Raw genomic sequence first — 20,212 nt, forward strand, 5'->3', positions numbered from 1 at the left:
GTAGCTTCAGATCAGAAAACACAAACCCTCACTGCAAGCCATTTATTTCATCTCTATTGTCTCCATGCAGAGCAGAGCAATACAGATGAAATGGGAAAAATGCAAAAGAGCAGCTAAAAAAATAGAACTAGAAGATATGATTCTCTCTGCATTTCCAAAAGTGACAAATGGGGTGGAGGGATGCTCCATTTCCTCCAAAAGCCCTCCATCTTCAGCCACAGGGCTGACACTGCACGCAGCAGAAAATTAACTGGCCCCTCCCATAAGCCTTGTGCTGCCTCATACCAGGATACCTTCCCAAGAACTGCAGACTGTCAGGCTTCCAACTCCGAGAATTAATTCTTTGGTGTCATCCACTTCACATTCCTGAATGCTGAGCACAAAATCTTACAGTTTTGGCAAGACTCAGTGCTGATGCAATAACACCAGTTTCTGGGCACTCACCTGGCAACTCCTTGACTTAAATGCCAGCTTCATTTTGAATAAGACGTCTGGGGAAAGAGCAGGCGTATCTTTCTATACAAACCTGCTTCCTTCAGATTGCTACTACAGAGTCTGGTTAGCTTCAGTCTCCAAGGGGAAAAAAAAAAAAATTACCAAGTACTAGAATGAGGGGGTAAGTATACTCCCACAGTCCCTGCTAATCAGATGAATCCTCCTTCCAGGAAAACAGAAAGTGGATGCTAGATTCAGACTTCCTGACAAATGGATAATAGAGGCAGTAGTTGTCAAAGCAGGGCAACTTTGTAATCAAGGAAGAGAAAGAAAATTGTATTAAGCCTACCTCATTGCTACACTGAAGCTAGTTAGTGATGTAAACCCGGGGTGAGGAAAACAGAACAGGTTTTAGACAGCAGTTCCCGGGGCCAAGAGAACTGCAAACGAGTTCTCCAGCTCTCCTGAAAAAGTAGGACAAGAGCTGTCATAAAAAAAGAACAGTGTCAATAAGGAACGCCTCAGAGAAGTAAGTGCCTCCGCTACAGGCAGCATGCCCGCCTTGTTGCTCTGAGCCAAATCACCCTCTCAAGAGACTAGCCCTGTGCAAACTGGAAAGCTATACTGATTTACAAAAACTGTTTCAAGACAGAGCTGAACTGGTGCAAACTCACATTGTAGCACTTGTGTCCAGTAAGGTCAGTTTTTAAAACAGATTTAAGTAGAGCAAGGATAACCTCTGCAGAAGGGATGATCTAGCAGTTGTGCAGATCTCTGTACAAAACATCCCTGTAGAATGGAGGCCTCGTCAGTCCGTCAGTTGGAATGCATGCAAAACACTAGAAACATCATTTATTTTTATTGGTCTCAGATTGTCAACAAATTGAATCCCAAGCAATACACAACAGAAAACTCCTCTTAAAGCATACTCACTGCCACCCTTCCATACCCTGTTCTCTCCTTACTTAGCACACTTAGCTTTTCCAGACTCATTTGTAATCTTTTCACCAGCAGTTTCACCCTTCCCATTTCACCCTTCCTGAGTTCTTTGCTGCTGTGTCCTTTCCTTTAAAGAACTGTCAGTATTATTTCCTACCCATTCATCCCCAACAGACCAACTCCACTGTGAGGTAAAAAGCCCAGTAGACTACTATCCATATTTTTGGTTATAGCATGTTCTTAAATACTCTACGTTGAACAGAGGAAGAGCCAGCCTTGAATTACCTGTGGTGGACGGGGCTGTATTGTGCTCAGCCCCTGCCCAAACCTCAGCCTAGGGCTGCTCTAGCATGCCGAACAGGGCTAACATGCCAACCTCTCCACCTCAAGAGAGCTCTGAAACTTGGCTTGCGGAAGACAGTGGGTGAGTCAGGTCTTGAGAGCAGGCTCAGAGCCATGCTCAGCTAATGTTTACGGGGAGAGGGAGGTGGGGAGGGAGGCCAGTAGCAGCAACTCCATGACTTGCCTTCCAGATATAGGTAAGCTGATAGTCTAGCAATAGAAGAAACATTTGCTGACCGTTTTTCAGATAAACAGCTATGCCGTGCCGGTTACTGGAGTGGTTAGGGCTGAGGCAAGTAATCTTCAAGCTGAGCCATTTAATTGTTGTGAACTGTCCCAAAGTGCCTCAAGTTTCTGGCTTGATTTCAACATAAATGAATACAAAGTAAGCCAAAAGGGTGGACTACCAAGGCTAATACTACCTTTAGAAACAAGTGATCTCATTGAACAGGCAGAGATCAAGTTGGAAAGGGACCTTTCCCCCACTATCTACAATGCAGGTTTTCATAGCACCATAACTCCCGGTGGGTAGAGCTGTGGTTAAAGCTGTTAATTTATTGTTGCTTTGCCATCCCTGTTTTGTCCCCAACCCTTTGAGTGGTAGGACAAGTCCTTCCTCTTCACCAGCTACAGGGATAGCGTCTTTTGTTTCCATGCAAGAGCTTGAGAGGTGCAGTTCCATCATAATGGATGAATGAAACATTGTCCATTCCCTGTGGAGCAGTCATTCAGTTCATTTCTGCTCACTGTATCTTTTGCTCCATTTAAAAAAAAAAAAAAAAAAAAAAGGAAGCCCTGATGTGTGGGATTTTAGCAGAACAGGGATAGGAGAGCCAGGGAATGAAGTCTTGCGCACCCAGACCTCTTTCTCACCTGCTTCTCATACTAGCAGCCAGATCCACATGTGCACACATAGGAAGTAACAATAGTGTTCCTTATTGCTTTGTCAGCTCAGAGTCACTGTGGTGGCTCTGGGAGGCGTCATGAGGTCTGCACAGAGGTCACTCTGTTGTGAGCGAGAGTAGCACCATGACTGTAATGCCTGTACACAGGAGCAGAACTTGCTGTAGGGAGTTCCTGGGAAAGAAACAGTAAAATTAGGAGGGACCACAGACCAATCTCAATAGGCAGCAGCGTAGAGGCTCCTGGCTGGTTTGTTCTTTGCCCTTCCAGATTCATCACAAGGACAACACTGCAGATGGGTGAAGCCATTCATGCAGCTGAGAAGACTCTTCCCCAGCACCCCAAACAAAGAAGTTGTCCATAAACTGACACGCGTTTGTTCCATTCAGCTGCAAGGCCCAACTCAAGTTTTCAAAAATCAACAAAAGCTGATTAAATCACACACCTACCCAGAAGCCTATTCCTGCCCTTTCTCTTACAAGGGCACCAGCGCTTGTGCAGCACGTTCACAGATGGGCTAGGAACCTCGTTCAGCCAACAACTACACTTGCAAAAATAAAAAAAGCTAATGAATGTTACCACTCATTTAGCATCATCTCAAATATTTGCTGGATTAAAGTAGCTATGTACCCACTGCCTCTGCACACTCTGAACAGCTGTGCCCAGACAAGAGGTTACCAATCGAAAAGCTAGCTCCCAGCCGCTCATTAACATTGCTCTACCAGAGGTTCCTGCTTCCTCAGATAAAACTGTGAAGCTGTCTTTTGAGCACATTGTCCATTTTGGTTAAAAGGAAGTAGTTGAGCCAAGAAGTTGAGCCTCTTAGTTAATCTGCTGAAGTTAATCTGCCTCATTGCAACTGAAATAGGTGAGAATATTCATGAGCAGCTCTGCCAGCATGTCTGAGAGGGCCTCTACTGTGGTACAGATGGGTTTGGAATACAACTGGCCACAGTCTCAGTCAGGCTCCAAGAGACTAGAATGCTACATATGAGAGGCGGCCAAATACACCAGCATTCTCAGGGTGGAAAACGGATGACTGAGGTGGGATACAACAAGACTATGAAATGGTGAATGATAGAGAGAAGGAAACTATTTTTCTCTACTCACACAGCAACACAGGGACATCTAATGAAATCAATAAGCAAGAGGCTAAAAAACAAATAATAAGAAGCATAATTTCACACAGTGCAGTCAAACTACGCAAAATTGTTGCCAAAGGGAGATTGCAGAAGCCCAAAGTAACGGACAGGGTCAAAAAGCAATTAGACAAATATGCAAAGGATAGGTCCACGTATGCTTATCAGACACAAAAATTGTGGATAAGGCCCAGGCTCAAGCAGTCCCTAAGCCACTAGTTGCACTGAGCAGGTGATCACCCAGCTAGACACAGTCCTGAGCAACCTCCTCTAGCCGGTCCTGCTGTGAGCAGGGGGGCTGAACTAGAGGACCTCCAGAGGTTCCTTCCAACCTCAGATATTCTACGATCCTCTGATTTTTCACTTGTCTTGTTTCCTGCCATCTTTCCTTAAGTACATGCTATTGGTCACTGTCACAGACAACATACTGGGCCAGCAAAATCTTTAGGACTGACCCAGCTCGAGGTTCTCCTCTTTTACGGGGTCTTTGTAGTCCCATTAATTCAACACCTAGCACAGCAGTAGTCTTTCTACATGGCAGTCTTGCCCATGGGATTTATTTGGAAAGCTGGCATTCATGTGCTCCCAGAACAGGCAGGGCAAAGTGTTACATCCCTGCTCCCCGGTAGGAAGAAGTGCAGCTAACCAGGAGCACTTACCAAGGATTCTTTTCCTCCAGGAGATCAGGCACAACATTTACCAAGGCAATATACAAGAATCCTCCAGAAGTGAAAGGGAGGATCCAGGCTACTGTTTCCCCTGCACAAGTGAAGAAAGCTTTCATTATTACTGAGGCAAAAATCATGAGAGAGAACAGAGAACGTAGAGAAGATCCACACATGGTTACCACAGGCCTCCCCGCTCCTACAGAAGCCCCAGGGAGCCTTACCTGCTCCTTTTGGTGACTGAGCGCATATTGCAAAGCAGGCTCCTAGAATCCCCCCTAGAGCTGTGGAAAGCTGCATCTTGGCTGCACTCCAGCGGTCAAACCCAGCCCGAAGTAGGATTGCAAAGTCCCCTACCTAAGAAAACCAAGAGCCAACAGTTAATGAACATGAACATCCCCAAACACAAAAGCCATCCTTAACAAGACAAGTGCTCCAAGACTTTAACTTCTCACGCTGCCAGTCTCCAAGCAGCAGCAGCTTTTTAAGGAACAAGAAAACGTGAACCAGACTCAGCCCTTCTCTTTTAGCAGATGAAGCACTCCTTCGATCCCTCAGGGCAGCAGGATAAAAAGCCCTCTCACCTCATGTGGTATTTCATGCAGGAGAATTGCCATTGTGGTTAGGAGCCCCACCTATGACAGAAGAGAGAAGTAAGTTAGAAAATGGTCCTCTGGCTCTGAAAGAGCGAGACTTTCATCAGCATGTTAAGGCCCCTTTCTCCAAGTTAAGACTCTTGTTACTCAGGGTTTAGAAGCATTCAGTGAAAGGGCAGATCAGGTAACCCTTCCCCTCAGGTCAGTACAAAGGACAAAGATGTCCCAAGTTTGAAGAAGCTCTGCCTCAGAGGACCAGGATAGGGCTTCTTCTTACTGAAAATGCTTCTCCATTTTCTCAGAAGCTTCCAGAAAACAGGAGGGATTCTTCACATCTTTGTTATTTTTGCATGTTACATCACTTGAGGACAGGCATCTCCAGTTCAGTATACGTCTTGTGACAGAAACCTTACCTTTCTGCTAACCAGGAAGCTGGCTGCTACTGCTAGGCCGTGTGTAAAGTTATCAATGGTGTTGGCCAGCAGATTGAGGTATCCACTAATCTGCAAAGAGAAGGAAGAGCCCCTGATAAAGGAGAAGACATAACAAGATAAAAGAAAGCACCAGACAAGACCTGGACACAGGTTATACAGAACCACGATCAACAGACACAGATCAGGACATGGCACTTCTGGTGAAGATCTTAATGTCAGTGTGCAGATACAACTTAAACGTGTTCAATTTTAGAGTAAACTATGTTTTAGGGTGGACAAGCATTGTCCAAGACTAGCAAATCTATCTTAGTGGAGGAGAGGGAGAAAAGGCAAATGACAAAGAAGCTCCAGATACAGAGAGAGACAGAAAAGGTGAAAGGAAAGAGACAGCCAAAATACAATAATACATTGATAATAAATCAAACCAATTCTAGGCAACACACACTAATTTACACAGGTGACTGGCTTCAAATATGACCCGACCTGGTCTTCTAGTCATGTATTTCAATATATAACTGTTAAATATCTCCTTTTCAAGAGCTAGCAAGCACAACGCAGGCAAACAAATGCTACTGAAATTGCTTTTTATAACTGAACAAATCTTCAAGTATTGTACTAAAAAAGCTTTTGCTTGTGGGTTTGCTTTCCCTTAAGAAAGAATAAAAAGAGAAAAGACAGTGATGACAGTCACCAAAAATCCACCTACTAGAAAGCTGGATAGCATGTATATGCATACACATGCTGAAAAAAATTTTCTGAAAATTACAGGCATATGCCAACATCCTTCCCCACCCGAGCCTATTGCCATGTTAGACTTCCCTACCATGCCAACCACTGCTATAACTATGGGTGTTTCCAGACAAAGTCTAGCTATTTGGGCCAAACTGATACATAAGGGTACCACCCCAGCCCTTTTGCTCACAATTTCTGTTTTTCCAACATATTTAACAAAAACTACTGTGTGCTGGCTCCAGACATACTGCAGTTCACTAGGCAGCACTGCAGTTAAAATTATCACCAATCTGGGAGGTAGCTAATACATCAGTCTGTTTCTGGACTACAAGAACTAAGCTGGCACACATTAGCTCCAGCTGCAAAGCAGCAATCTGTAGGTGGAGAGGCAGTCTAGAAACTGGGGCATTAACCTCTTATTTCACTGTAGTATCAGACACCAAAGTTTAGCTGGAAGAACACAAGGGCTGATGAGTTTCATAGTCAGGCCACCACACATAGTCAGGCCACCAGAACACTTTTTGGTCTTCTGCTCTTCCCTGTTTCTATTGCACTCTGCTTGGGGCATCCTTCTTCTTGCTATGGTGTGTCCATCTGTGGGCTGCAGCTCAGGTGGGGCTTTTTGTCAAGCGTCTCTCTCAAAAGGTATCACCTTTCTGCACAGCATTTTTCTACTGCACGCTCTCAGGACATTTTTAAAGGCTCTAAACTTTTTAAAGCACATCCATGATTAAATATGAAAATGTGGTATTAAGCAAGGCCTAACAAAGAATCGAGTTTAAGTAATAATCTAAATAACTTCTTCACAATGGATGCAGAACAAGTTCCCTGCATGTTTTTCTAAGGACAACATAAAGCAAGGCGTGCAGACTCATGAACACACAGCAGTTTTAGTTCTCATTCTGCATTTTCAGTCTAATGTGACTGTCTAAAATTTCTCCTTTTCATTCTGGGATTTTATATGATTGAGTTTTCCCCACAGGATAGTAATAATTAGTCATATAAGTTTTGCATACACCCCATACCACTGTATATAGGGGGGGGAAAAAAAAAGAAAAACTTTTGATTAAAACATTAGGATTTTTTCTTGTCAGTGGCTTGGGCAAAAGCTGTCACTGTGAGAAGCAAAGCCTTGGAGTGTTCAGATATAAATTGGGTTGATTTGACAGTTACGAGCGTCTGACATTTACATTCTGAGAATACCTAATAGGAGGTTCTCCTCAGTCATAAACAGTGCAGCGAGATGAAGCGTTTATGTTCATGCTGCAGAATTATTGTCACTGTGCAATAAAACATACATCTACAAATCAGCAAGGACGCCTGTGTCACAGGGCAAAAGAAAGAATGAGCAAGTAAGTAGTAGTCTATTCTCTCAACAAGCAAAAGTATTCTAAAGGCTGTAATGCAGGAAAGCACCAAATTATATTTGGGTGCAAAGGACCCTTCTCACCTGCACTGTTTAAGCTAGAACACATTGTTATAGCCCTAGTTCTAATACATATGGCTCACAGACAACCAGTTGCAGCTTACTAATCTTTGAAGCCCTGAAGGGTGACTCCACTTTTTTGTTTGTTCGTTTGAATAGTACCTTTCTTCTCTAGTTTTCTTTAAAAAAAAAAAAAAGGGGGGGGGGGCAGGGGCTGCTGCGTGCATATTGGAACTAAAGAAGCCTGGTTTGCTATGGGTTTCTCTCTTCTTTGCAAGCGCCTACCTTGCTCATTTGTAACAATATTGTTTCCCCTGCATGTCCTTTCCCCCCCTTGCACTGCATGACAGCCCCTTCCCCACCAGATAAGGGCAGCATGACTTACCTTCCTGCTGATTTGCCAACAAGCCAGTGCTGCTAAACAACGTACAACATTTCCCCAAGTACTTCCTTAATAGGACATTAGCTTGCATTTATCCTCTACCCACATGCTGATTTTTATGGAACTTGCAGAAATGTTTGAGAAGTCTATCCTCTCTTGAACTCAGGTAAAATTAATTATGGGTTCAAAAGTTATTGGAAAAGGAAGGGCAGAACAGAGGCGCAGACAGATGGAACGATTGCTTACGTTGTTTCCTAAGGCAAAAATATCTTGGTAGTTTGGTAATTCCCCCTACCCCCCCACCAGAAAGGATATTAAGATCTTCCGATTACATGCTCACAAGGTAGAAAGCAACAGTTAAAACTATGTGTTGGCAACTTATTAGTTCCCAATTTGTGCCTATCCACAATAGCCAGCAAGAGTAAACAGACATTTTAGGGTCTTAAAGCTAAAAGGGCTCTTACTGATCATCTAGACTGACCTTTTACCTAACACAACTGAGAGGACCTCTTCAATTTCTGCATAAAGCCCACTGTTTCTTAAGCTATACCGTATTTTGTAGAGAGCAGCTTAAATCAAGGCTTAAACCTCACAAATGACAAAGAATCTACTATGTCTCAAGGTAAGTTGATCCACGGTTACAGAGTGGATCAAGTGGTAAATTACCCTCAGTTAGAGTTGTGTTTGATTTTTCTAGCCTGCTACTGTTTTTAACTTCAGCTTCCAACTATGCAAATTTAGTCAGGCCTCTCACAAGGGTATTTGTATATTTTAATAGTCACCCCTGAACTGTCGCTTCTATAGACCTAGAGATTAAAGAAAACCACTTTTTACTGTGTTTTCCAAACTTCAAGTAATTATTTCAGTTCTTTCTAATCCTTTTAAAATGTATTGGTAGTTCCTTGGATATTCTGAATAATACTACTGCAAGAAGTGTCATATAACTGTTTCATTACCGCTGTACAGAAAGAACTCTTGCCCCTTGCCTTAATTGATGTTTCCCACTGACCCATCCTCCTGGCTGTAGCATCATAATAGAAGAACATGTTTAAACAGTTTTCTCCTATGATTCTTGCATAATTTTCCAAGGCACTGACTTCCTGGAGACTGTCCCTATGTTGTAAGTGTGATCTGTAGTCTTTGTTTCTTAATCTATTGCTTAATATTTACTTGTATTGAAACATGTTAAAAATTCAGCTCTTTTGATCAAGTTATTCAATTTACCTAGTATCACTGGCATCATGCAGTCATAACGTGCCATTTAAGTAACAGAGTAATAGCTGCAAATGTTAAAATACACTTTTTTAAAACTATTCTTTACATAGACTGTAAACCAGCAGTGAACAGACTTGAGTGGGGCTGTATTCATCCAGTCCCTAGTTATAGGTGGGTTTTGTGCTATCTCTATAATAGATAATAATCAGTTTTAATACAGATAATACTGGCAAAGTTAACTGCATACAGGACTAGTTTTATTAGAATTTGGGAAAAAGTTAGGTTTTATTTATGTTTCCCAGTATCACTACAAATCAACGTTATGATTGAATAAAAGACAGTAAAAGAGTCTGGGAGACAAGAAAAATGTATCTTCAATAAGACCATACCAATTAGCATTAATTACATTATTATTTTTACATTAGGACAACGCCCTGAGCGATTGCGTTCCCCCATCAGTATTTCATTTCTGCTTGAAACTAGTGGTGGACTAACCAGCCTGTAGTTTATACGTCCCTGTATATAGCTTTCTAAAATAATGGCACAGTGTTTCAAATATCAGCTTCACCACCACTACCACCAAGGGGACAACTTGCAATTTGTGTAGTGCTCTGTACGTACAGATTACATGAATGTGAAAGATACCAAAAATACACAATGATCTCAGCACATCTTTCACATTAACGTGTGGTAAGAGCCACAAAGTCACAGCAAAACAGATTTAAAAGAGAAAGACTGAAGAGCCTCTGACTGACTCCATATCCAGGTTTGGATTAGCTCATGAAACCACATTTTCGTGTCGTAGTTACCTCTCCTACGAGCTTGTACATTTTTTATGGGCTCTCAGACTCAAATTGGAAGTCCTCCTTCGCAAAAGTGGTCTTCTACTCTCTGTAATGTTTACACAGACAGGGCTTCCACAATGTAAAGACAATACAGTAAAACCAAAAGTGAAAGCAAAGTCAATCTCAAGGTTAGCCACTGCCTAATGGTTTCTCTGCCTATCTCCAATCCTATGAGCTTGCTGATATCCCGTTAACCCAATGCTACAGGTCACCTGACAACATAGCAAGCTGATTCAGGAAGCTAAATTAGCAGAGAATTAAACCCACAGAAGCAATAAAAAAAAGTTGTCAGCCTGTTTATCTCCTTGAACTGGCTCCCTGCGGAATCAGATGAGCACCAGTGCAAATACTGTGTTTTGGTCTCAGGATTCAGTCAAAACAGACTATTGTGAAGACATAAGTCTGATAATGTGACTTTGCTTTTCTTGCATAAGCTGCAAGGCAGATTTTCTCCAGTAAGACCGCTGTTTCCTGCCGACTAACTGTGATGGACGCTTTGACAGAGCAAAAATAAGCATAACTCGCTCATACACACTGAGTTCCCCACTCTGGAACTGTACTTTACAGAGACAGCTCTTCCTCCAGACTGAATTTTAAAATTTTTGCCCCAGAAAACATAGGATGTAAAGCATTTAGGAAGAGTTTGCTTGTGGATCTCTTACCTTGATCCTATTGTCTGTCAAACGAGACTGGAGAGAGGAGCCATTACACTGAGCTGAAACCATTCCTGCTCTTTGGGGTCTGCCTGCCAGCTTCTGCAGGGGGAAGCCACTTCCATTGGGAATTTTCCCTGCTGGTGCTTTAAAATCAGAGCCCTAAATTAAGGAAAAATAACTTGTCACTACCTTTTTGTCCGCAACAAAGAGCACAAATCAGGGTCAGAAATCCAATCATCAGCCTTAACCCTTTTGTCCCTACAGCTCAAATCAGTGGCTTTGGTACCACGTTCTAATAACTAACTACCAGAAATGATAAAGATTTCAGAGAGCTTTTTGTCACGTTTGTAAAATGGAATTAATGTGTTTAAACTTAGACAACAAGAGCAAAGACTTCCTCAACCATCAGGAGACGGAAAATAGCAAGAGAGACCAAGAATCCGAGCCAGACCTTATGGTTATGAGCTACGTTCCCTTGGAAAGATGGGGACAAGAGAAATTCAACTCCATCTGGGCAGGGGGAGAAAGTGGGGGGAAGAATCTTGTTCTCCCCAGTGCACCAGGATAACTAAATTCACAGAATTATTCTGTGGCTGGGGTTGTCAGCTTCCAAACAACACAAACTGTTCATCTCAGACTTTAATCTCTCCTAACATGAGAGTAAGTTCCTTTCCGAGTTAAAAATTTCGTGTTAAGTCAGAGTACAATCTAGTTATGCAGTGCCTAATCTCCAGTTTCATCTCTCAAAAGGCAAGGACTCAACAGTCAACAGGAGTTGCTGCTACAAGTTGTGCAGATTGCCAAGGACTAGCCACGCCCCTCTCTTTTGGGGTCACCTTCCGTTATTTCTTTGTTAATGCTCCCCCTTGCTGCAGGATGACTCTTGCCTGAAGCATTACATTGTACAACTTGCCAACCAATAAATCCCTTCTCCCACACAACGTACCAGCTCTCACACAATGTACCGGGGACCTGGAGGGCAGTGAGGAATGCCTTCCAGAGAAAAATGGTCTCTCCGTCCTGACTGAGCCCCAAGAAAGAAGTGAAGTGCCTAGTAGTGAGTCACAATCACCAACGATTGGAATACACATCGGCAAGCTGTCATCCTTCAAAGCTCACTTGAGAAAGTCTCATCTGCAGAGTGCTCCAGCTCCCAGGCCACATAAAAGAGGAGTTCTCTTTTACACACATCACACAGAGAATAAAACCAACTCAGAGGTGAGAAATCTCAGCTAAAACCACAAAACCAAAGCTTGAAGATGAAACACCTTCTCCTACAGCCTAGTGTCAAAGCGGCAAAAAGCTCCTAAAGGCCATTGACAACAAGCTACTCACAGCTCCGGGCCCATTTGCTGAACCTGTCAGATAGGGCAGATGAGGTGTTTAGTACAGCGCTTATGTGCCTGACTCATAAACCAAACACAATAGCACTCCCTCCCCCCTGGCTACTCACTTACCACACCTGGGCAATCCTTCTCTTCTTTCTCTAGAAAGATCTTCTCTAGTGCCAGGAAGGTCAGGAAACCAATGATCACCCAGAGACCAAGAAGTTTCTGCTGCTGAAAGCTCTGCCCTTCTCCTGAGGGACAAGAGAGAAATCTTCATGATATTCCATCACGAAGGCGGCAGTGTTTTCCCATATGGGAACCCATCTTGTCCCAGACAGTTTAAACAAGGGTCCCAAGACAACAAGAAAAAAAGGAGGTGTTTCCACTGTCCTTTTGAGGAATAAGGAGCGAATATAACACAGCAAATCAGTTTCATCTGCTCGTTCTTGCTCTAATAGATAACCTCATCTCAGGACACTCGGACTGAGAGCCCCCACCCCTTTGCTTCAGTAGGGCAATCCAGACTATTTTGTGACAATACTGAGAACTTCCCTAAGCTCCAGAAGCAAGGGGAGATTACATGCTGATATCAACAAAAATCCTGCAGCTGTGTCTACTGAGCAGCAAGCCCAGACAACCCTCCCCATTAGTAGAGCTACAGACTCACCTTCCCCTTTCTGCCACACCTGGATAAGTTATTAAGCCCAAAGCTATAGATTTTCTTTTCATTTGCAGCCAAGCCTGTGAGATAATCATCCATTCAGCCTGGCTGCAGAAATGGAGGTGGCATTGCAGTGGAAGAACAAAGAGACCCTGCAGTGGGGCATGTATGGGTCATGGAAACCTTTGTGCTTCAGGACAGTCTGGCAAAAGCAAACAAGCTAAGCAAGAAGGCAGAGTCATTGGGGAACCACTATAAGGAGGGGAAAAAAAGGACAGCAAGTTCTACTGGCAGTGCCAGAGCCGTGAGGAGGGAAAGGACTAAGGGACCCACAGATCTGCGGAGGATCTGAAATCCCAGGATGTAGGTGCAACGGAGTCTGGGAAACCCAGGGCATCCTTTTCCCTCTCCCACATTCTCAGCGGGGAAAGGATTTCATGGTTTTCACCATAGGTGGCATTGAGCAGTACTTGGCTTCTCATGTCATCACTTTACCGAGGCAGGTATATAATCATTACAGGTTTCAACAAGCCTGGCTATCTGAGGGGTGAAGAGGATATACAAATACCACAAGCACTACCTCAACCCAACCAGCGTTTAGCTTGTGGGCCAATTCCGGGCTCCATCACCTACATTTTTTGTTTTCTTCTCCCCACCTCAGCCAATAAGCCCTAGGGATAGTCAATTTTTCATCACTTCTCCTTGAGCAAAGCTTAAGGGGGCAATTTATTTGGGCTTCAACAAATTAAGGACACACCTGAGTACGTTCCAAGAAAGAGGCTCTGTGAGTAGCACTGTGATAGGGACAGAATTACAGGGGAGACATATCTAATGGGGCAGTATTCCCATCTGAAATGGTGCACATGTTCATGTATCAGACCACACAGATTCATAATTTCCTAATCAGTTTTAAAAAGCATCCCCTTTCCTTAGGGAAAACACTAAATAAACCCAACACAGATTTACAAGAGCCCAAGGAAAGATGCGAAAAGTTCATGGATGAAAAATCCACTGCAGGTTGCTAAACACAAAGAAGGTACATCCAACTCAGGAAGCCTCCAATCGTAAAACCCTTAGAGGGCTGCAGAGTACAGAGAAGAAATATTACACGTGCTTTTGCTGTTCTTATACCCTGCCCTAAGCATTCACTTTTAGATACCAAAATAGAATACCAGTCTAGGCCCATTTTGGGGCTGACCACGCCTGGCTGTTGTTATGTTTTCAGCATGGAACAGACTCAAAATTAACGCAGCAGTAGGCATAGTCTGAGCTGCTTCTAGGCAGAGGGGGCTTTCATACCTGCTGTTGCACTGCATGTGTAGGCCCAAGCTTCAGGAAGCAGGTGCAGAAACACATTCCCCAGAAGCCCACCAATTGCAAAGCTCAACAACTGCTTCAAACGATGTGATGCAGCTAAAAAGGAAACAAAAAATGATCGTAATTCAGCCCGGAGCCAAAACATCTCCGGCTAAGATTTTGCACAAAGAAACCTAAACTAGAAGCATCTGCAAGCCAAGCTTTCAAAGAGAGTAGGGGAAAAATAACTAGAGTTCAAGAAGAAGCCCTTGCACCACCTGGCTGAGACAGCAGTGTGTGGGAGGGTCCTGGACCAAGCAACTCTGACTGCGGTACACGTCCCAAATGATGCTCTTCGCACAAGCTCCAGCCAGGACCAACCCTATCAAATTGATGGGTATGGCCTAAAGCAATCAACCCTGTCTATTTCAGAGGGCACTATTCCTATGACACTGGGATGATCCAAGGTCCTCTTCACCACTGTTCCATTCAGTTACAATCCAGGACTTTCAGCTTCAGAAAGGCTAACCCAGGTAGCAGGCTTACCTTCTGACCGCAGAGCAGCTCCTGTTTCAAAAGGGATCACCAGCAAGGGGAAGACCCCGCTCAGCCCCACCATGAACGAGCCAATAAGGGAACAGATCCAGGCATCCAGCCGCTCATTAATGAAAAGGTTTCCCCAGGACTCTGCCTCTTTCTCACAGAGAGGACCAGAACTAGTGGCAACATGACCTTTTGGGAGCTGCTGAGCTTCACAGGTCACAATCAGAAGTAAGGAGAGTGTCCCATCAAACAGAAGCTTTTGCTTTGTCATCTCTAAGTGGTCTCAGCTGGGCTGGCCGATCTCTGAAAAGAACAGGGGAGAGCAGTTCTGAGAGCATGCAGAGACCCCCTCCCACCATCCAGAGGGAAAGGCCTTAGTTGCTCCATCTCCTCCCTCAGCATTTCAGTGCATGTATACATTCTCCTTTTCACCACAAGGAAAAACCTAAGACTCTACCCAATTTCAACATAGCACTCTTTAGAGCTGTGACAAAGACACTGTTTATCATTAGGTACGTGCAACTGCCCATAAGACACTTTGTGAAGAGGTCTCGCTTCCTGCACCTCTGCCCAAGGTGGGTTGGACCGGGACTCTGCAGAGCCTGTACCCTCAGGTACCCTTGCCCTTCAATATCCTGCGGCTCCAGAGAAAGGTCTTGACCAGAGATGCTACCAGAATAAGTTTCCTCTACCTATTTGATGGGCTGCTGGAAAAGAATCCCCTCTGATACTTTTTTATTGTGGAGTTGGTATGATAGAACCACAAAACCCAAGGGACATGTGGCTGTGGGATGACAGGGTAGAAAGGTAAAGACAACCGAAGGCATCCATATAACGAATTAGGATGCAAGACAGACAACTAAGTTGGAGGGGTAACGTAATGGAGGTCTATAAAGTCATGCATTGTATAAAGAGGGTGAACAGTGTTAGACTATTCATTGTCTCTTCCAACATAAGAAAAAGGCCATGACATGGAGCCAGTGGGGGTCAGCTTCAAAACAAACAAACAAAAAAACCCAAATGTAGCTCTTCAGCAGCAGGTAACGTGTAGTAGCGCTTCTCCAAAAACACTGGTTGGATGGAAAAATTTACATGGATTCAACAGGAGACAGGACAAGCACCAGAAAGACAAATGTATTGATTGCTCATAGTTAGACAATTCATATCTCAGGAATTCCCCATATCTAAAAGGAGCTGGAGGCTGGAAGAGTAGTCAGGGAAAGTGTCATATATACTTGCCCTATTTTTATTCTTCCCTGGAAGGGTACTGTGTTAGATAGAGTCTTAGTTTAAATCTTAGTTTAAATCATCAGAGCTGTTACTAACAACCCTTCAGTCACAAAAAAAAAAAAAACTGGAGAGAAAGAAGGCATGTTAGAAGAGGAAAATAAAGATAAACACACTTTAACTGGCAAATGGGAAAGGAAAGTAAACAATGCAAAGGTGGAAGTATAAGTTTCTCCTCCAGTCTCCAGAAGAGAAAGTTAAAAGTGACTATCAAAATTAATTTGGAAATAGGGTAACAGAGCAAGTTAAAAAAGAATGGATTTAAAGAAATAGTTGTAGATTGACAAGGAATGATGGCATTCACCTGAAAGCATTTAAGGAACCAGCCAAAGTAATCTCTGAAGCATTAGTGACTATCTTTGAAAATTTACAAAGATTATACAGGAAGGCCCCAGAAGGCTGAAGAAGTGTCATGCCTCACCTACCTTAATAAACAGGGAAAAAAGGGGGAGAGGGAGACTTAAGGAGTTACAGACCAGTAACTTCAATCCTCAGAAAGATTCTTGATCAAATTAAGTGATCAGTTTGTAGTTACCTAGAAGATAAAGTGATAAAGATAAAGCTTTAAATAATAAACAAACAGAAAAGGGCCTGAAATCATCAAGATGAAATTCAGGGTGCTGGAACCAATCTAAGGGCTCACTGCAACTGCAGCTGAAAGGGGCAGTGTTGCCCCTTGTCCCCCACTGCTTCATTCACTCCCCCTGCAATGCTCTCACCTGACCCCATGGGTTAGCAGGCTCAGAATACACCAAGAGAAAAACAATTTTTTTTTTTAAGGCTCTATTCTCTTCTATTTTCAGTCCCAACTAGATCACTGCAGGAGGAAGGCCCAACTGCAGTGAGCAACTGAAGAGAAGTAAAAAGACAGAGTCCCACAGCTCCCCAAAAGGAGGACACTGAGATCCAGGCACAGTGACCACAGCTATGAGGAGCAGAAAGGATGCAAGAAGGGACTGATGAAGAGGCCTTTTGGCTAGCTGTGAGAGAACCACTAAAACCTTCTCTGGTAAGAAAATATCTGATCAAGTGTAAACTATACTGACCCATATGAAAGCCAGTACTTTTTTTTTTTTTTTTGGACAGACAGACAGACAGAAAAGCCCTACGTAGCAAATTCAAACCAGCTCGAGATTTTGGGGCATTTTATTGTAGTGTATGATCTGGCTGTAGGAACCCTAAACCTAGCTTTAGCACGCCATCAAACCAATCTCAGTAAAGAGAAGTATAAAACAGCATACTGTGGAGTTAAAAAAAAAAAAAAAAAGAAAAAGAAATGCACATGACATAATAATTACTCCGATGTGCCAGGAAAAAAAAGAAAGACATACACGTTTATATTCAATCAAAAATTAAACATGATTCAACAATGTAAGCCTGCTACAAAGAAGAAAAATGACATCTTGGGACATAGTCAAAGCTAGATAGTGTGCATGACGTGGAGGCAGTGATTCCATTCTATTCCACACCAGTTAGACCTGGGCCAACAGACTGCATCCAGCCTTGCACTCTGTACTCTATAAAATAGAGGCAAAAATCAGAGACATTCCAGTGGAAAGAAGTAAAAACGAGAGTTTAGAAAGTATGACCTGGAAGAAAAGACTAAAGGACCTGGCTATGTTTAGCCTAGAAAAGATAAGCTGAAGAGAATGAGATTGAAGAGAATAGAAGAGTCTGCATACAATAGCAGTCACGGGAAAAGGGGAAGTGCACAACTCTTCTTCATTGGGGACATTGGAGAATCAGCTCAATTGGCAAATATGGTTTGGCTTGGCTAAGAAGAAACAAATTTAAATGATGTCAAAGTGGTGACATACCCAAAAAGGTTATTTATGATGCAGAATCTCCTACACTGGATTTTTCTTTTTTTTTTTTTCTTTTTTTCTTAAGAAAAATATTAAACACCTGATCCAGATGCTGTTTCACTGCAAAGACCGGGACTAGATCCTCTCTTGGAGTCCTTCTCAGTCCTATATCTGTGATTCCCTGAAGTTGGTTAGACTCTTGTTCAGCCTGGTGGGACCCTATCAAAGGAGGCAGCTCTTGATCTGTAAAGTATTATTGGTACAACTCTTCCAAAAGAATATAGAAGGCATGGAGGGAGTGACAGCATTTTCCTTTCTCATAGCACTTCATGTACAGTAACCACCAATTCATGTCAGCCACTGAAGTGGACAGGCGCCAGGTTGATGCTTGCAGTGCTAGTAACACAAGTGCCAGGAGAGCCCAAAGTGCCAGGGACAGTACCTCCTCCCAGTTTCAAAAAACGCAAAACTCCTGTTGTCGCTGCAATGTACCTGGGACACTTCAGGGCCATCTGGCTTCCTTCACTGAAGGAAGTGAAGGAAGCCCCTCCCCTCCACGGCTATACAACCAGACCCACAAAGCTGCAGTAAAACCAAGCAACAGTATCAGCCAAATTTCCCCCTGAAAAAACAAAAGGATTGGAAGTTCTGAAAATATTAGCTGTCCCATAACTGAATAGACTCTCTCCTGTTCTGAGTATATACAGACGCCAAAGCTACTCAGCCACAGAGGCTTCTGCACAGAGAGGTTAAAGGACTCTTCAGGCATATTACACTAGCCACAGCCTTTTTTGCTGATGACCTGCTGCATAAGAACCTATGTTTACAGAACTTCCAGCTTCAAAAACCAGACAGGCATCCCTTCCAACCCCAGACTGGCCCTGACAGACATCCTCTTCCTTTATGACAGGATTACACCAAGAAAATGACTTAGAATAGCTTCTCTGTGAGGAGCAAAGCCACCCTGGCAAAAATCAAGACTTATACAACCACCATATGAGCATGAAGAATTGAAGAATACATGTAGGAAAACAACTGCTCTCCGCAGCTTGGCAGTGATGGAAGTTGGCACAAACTAACCCCTTCTCATCCTGATTTTGTCAGTGAGTTGTAATCCAGGATGTGCACGTGGTTGTCACAAAGTTAACAGCTTCTGAGAATCAAGCTGGAAAAGAAAGCACAACAACTAATACAACAGGTCCATTTCTTCCTTCTTATTCTCCCAACTCCCAGCCCATACCTGCCGCAAGGGACACTTGAAAGGCTCTTTGAGACTGAGTAACCAAAATCCTGATCAGAGGCAAAAGCACGCAGGACAAAAGGCACGTCCAGGACTCTGAAAACAGGCTGCATACCTGGCTTTATGTCCTTTCCTCAGCAAGGAGAGGGACCAGGTTCTAAAAAAAAAAAAAAAAAAAAAAAAAAAAAAAAAAAAGATAAGCAAGGGCAGGTAGGCTGTGGAAAACCGATCCCTAACGCACATTCGTGTCAGCCAACAACATTCCGTGGCCCACAGGTCTTTCTTTTCTTGTTAGTCACACAAAGGAAAAAAATTATATTCCTTCACATCTGACCATCATTATTTTGCAGCTCAAGAGCATCTCCATCTCTCATACAGTAAATTCTTGATGGCTATAAAACAGCTGTGAGGATCTTAGTGAACCATCCAGGACACACCTGCACTGATCTTTGTGTCCAGCTAATTATTCAGTGCATATTCCCAGCCTGTGCTTCTTCCCAACATATCATAATCACTTGCTCTAAAAATATGCGCTTTTTGTTCCGATAGCCCCTTTGCTTCTCTATCCCAAAGCTACACCTCATGAGATGTAAAGTTTACTTAATGTCTGTAAAGTCTCTGAATTCAAACTGCCAGCTGCTAAGCCAGGCATTTAAGGGGAAGAAAGGGAACAACCAAAATGTAGTCCTAGGATAAAAACTCAAGAGAGAGAATAATACACTGCCACTACAGTTGCAGAGGGTGGAAGTCTTCCCACCCCTAACTTTAGGCATCAACATCTGTTTTAGGAACCCAGCTAGAGAAAGCCATAAGCACCTGAAGGGTCTCAGAGAAGGGTGGCCACTATGAGGCAGAGGCATAACTAGGTTTACAAGAGATTTATGTTCTTCTCAAGAGGGGTATATGAGCTATGTAAGAATATTTATTTAAGATAAATAGCCAGTGCATCACCTACTCATTGGTTTTGACAAATGACACCCTTTGGTATCACAGCACTTAACTGTGCTGCAATCAGAACCTGTTCACAGTTTCCACCAGTAGCACTGCACCATGCAGCCTGTGAAGGTCTCAAAGCTGAGCAGTCAGGAGCTGGGTCTGCTTAGCTGTTTCTACAGTAGTCTTAGAATTGTAGTAACTAGAAGGTCTTCCTCGCTCAGGAAGAATAACTAAATGAGAATTTGCCATTTACATAATCACGAGTAAGGGGAAGAGAGAGAACGAACACCAAGTCAAGAAAATAGTTCGTGCCCTCCTCCTAGGAGACTCCCTGAGCTGCCCCTGACTCACAGTGCTCACCGAGCACATCTGCAGCAAGTAGCACATGAGAAAATGCAGATAAAACT

The 20,212-nt window shown here is 43.3% G+C and overlaps 1 protein-coding gene across 35 annotated transcripts in view; it reads right to left on the bottom strand.

Moving 5' to 3' along the window:
- Positions 1–1,275: 1,275 nt before the first annotated feature.
- The window catches only part of SLC39A13 (solute carrier family 39 member 13), a 55,328-nt gene continuing 36,391 nt past the window's right edge, over positions 1,276–20,212 (bottom strand). For 4 of the 35 annotated variants that reach the window (XM_068945673.1, XM_068945675.1, XM_068945670.1 and 1 more), the window contains 11 exons: positions 18,985–19,026; positions 18,710–18,794; positions 14,541–14,840; positions 13,998–14,111; positions 12,167–12,288; positions 10,716–10,868; positions 5,433–5,522; positions 5,008–5,058; positions 4,648–4,780; positions 4,418–4,517; positions 1,276–2,793 (listed from right to left, as the gene is read on the bottom strand). In XM_068945673.1, coding sequence (XP_068801774.1) covers positions 2,718–2,793; positions 4,418–4,517; positions 4,648–4,780; positions 5,008–5,058; positions 5,433–5,522; positions 10,716–10,868; positions 12,167–12,288; positions 13,998–14,111; positions 14,541–14,808 — 1,107 coding nt within the window. In that variant the 5' untranslated portion in view covers positions 14,809–14,840; positions 18,710–18,794; positions 18,985–19,026 and the 3' untranslated portion in view covers positions 1,276–2,717. Of the gene's footprint in view, positions 2,794–4,417; positions 4,518–4,647; positions 4,781–5,007; positions 5,059–5,432; positions 5,523–10,715; positions 10,869–12,166; positions 12,289–13,997; positions 14,112–14,540; positions 14,841–16,249; positions 16,360–17,729; positions 17,873–18,709; positions 18,816–18,869; positions 19,027–20,212 lie in introns of all 35 variants that reach the window. The other 31 variants (XM_068945694.1, XM_068945693.1, XM_068945686.1 and 28 more) reach the window with 19 other exon arrangements.

The sequence above is a fragment of the Struthio camelus genome, chromosome 5 (assembly GCF_040807025.1).
Source record: "Struthio camelus isolate bStrCam1 chromosome 5, bStrCam1.hap1, whole genome shotgun sequence".
Lineage (NCBI taxonomy): Eukaryota > Metazoa > Chordata > Aves > Struthioniformes > Struthionidae > Struthio > Struthio camelus.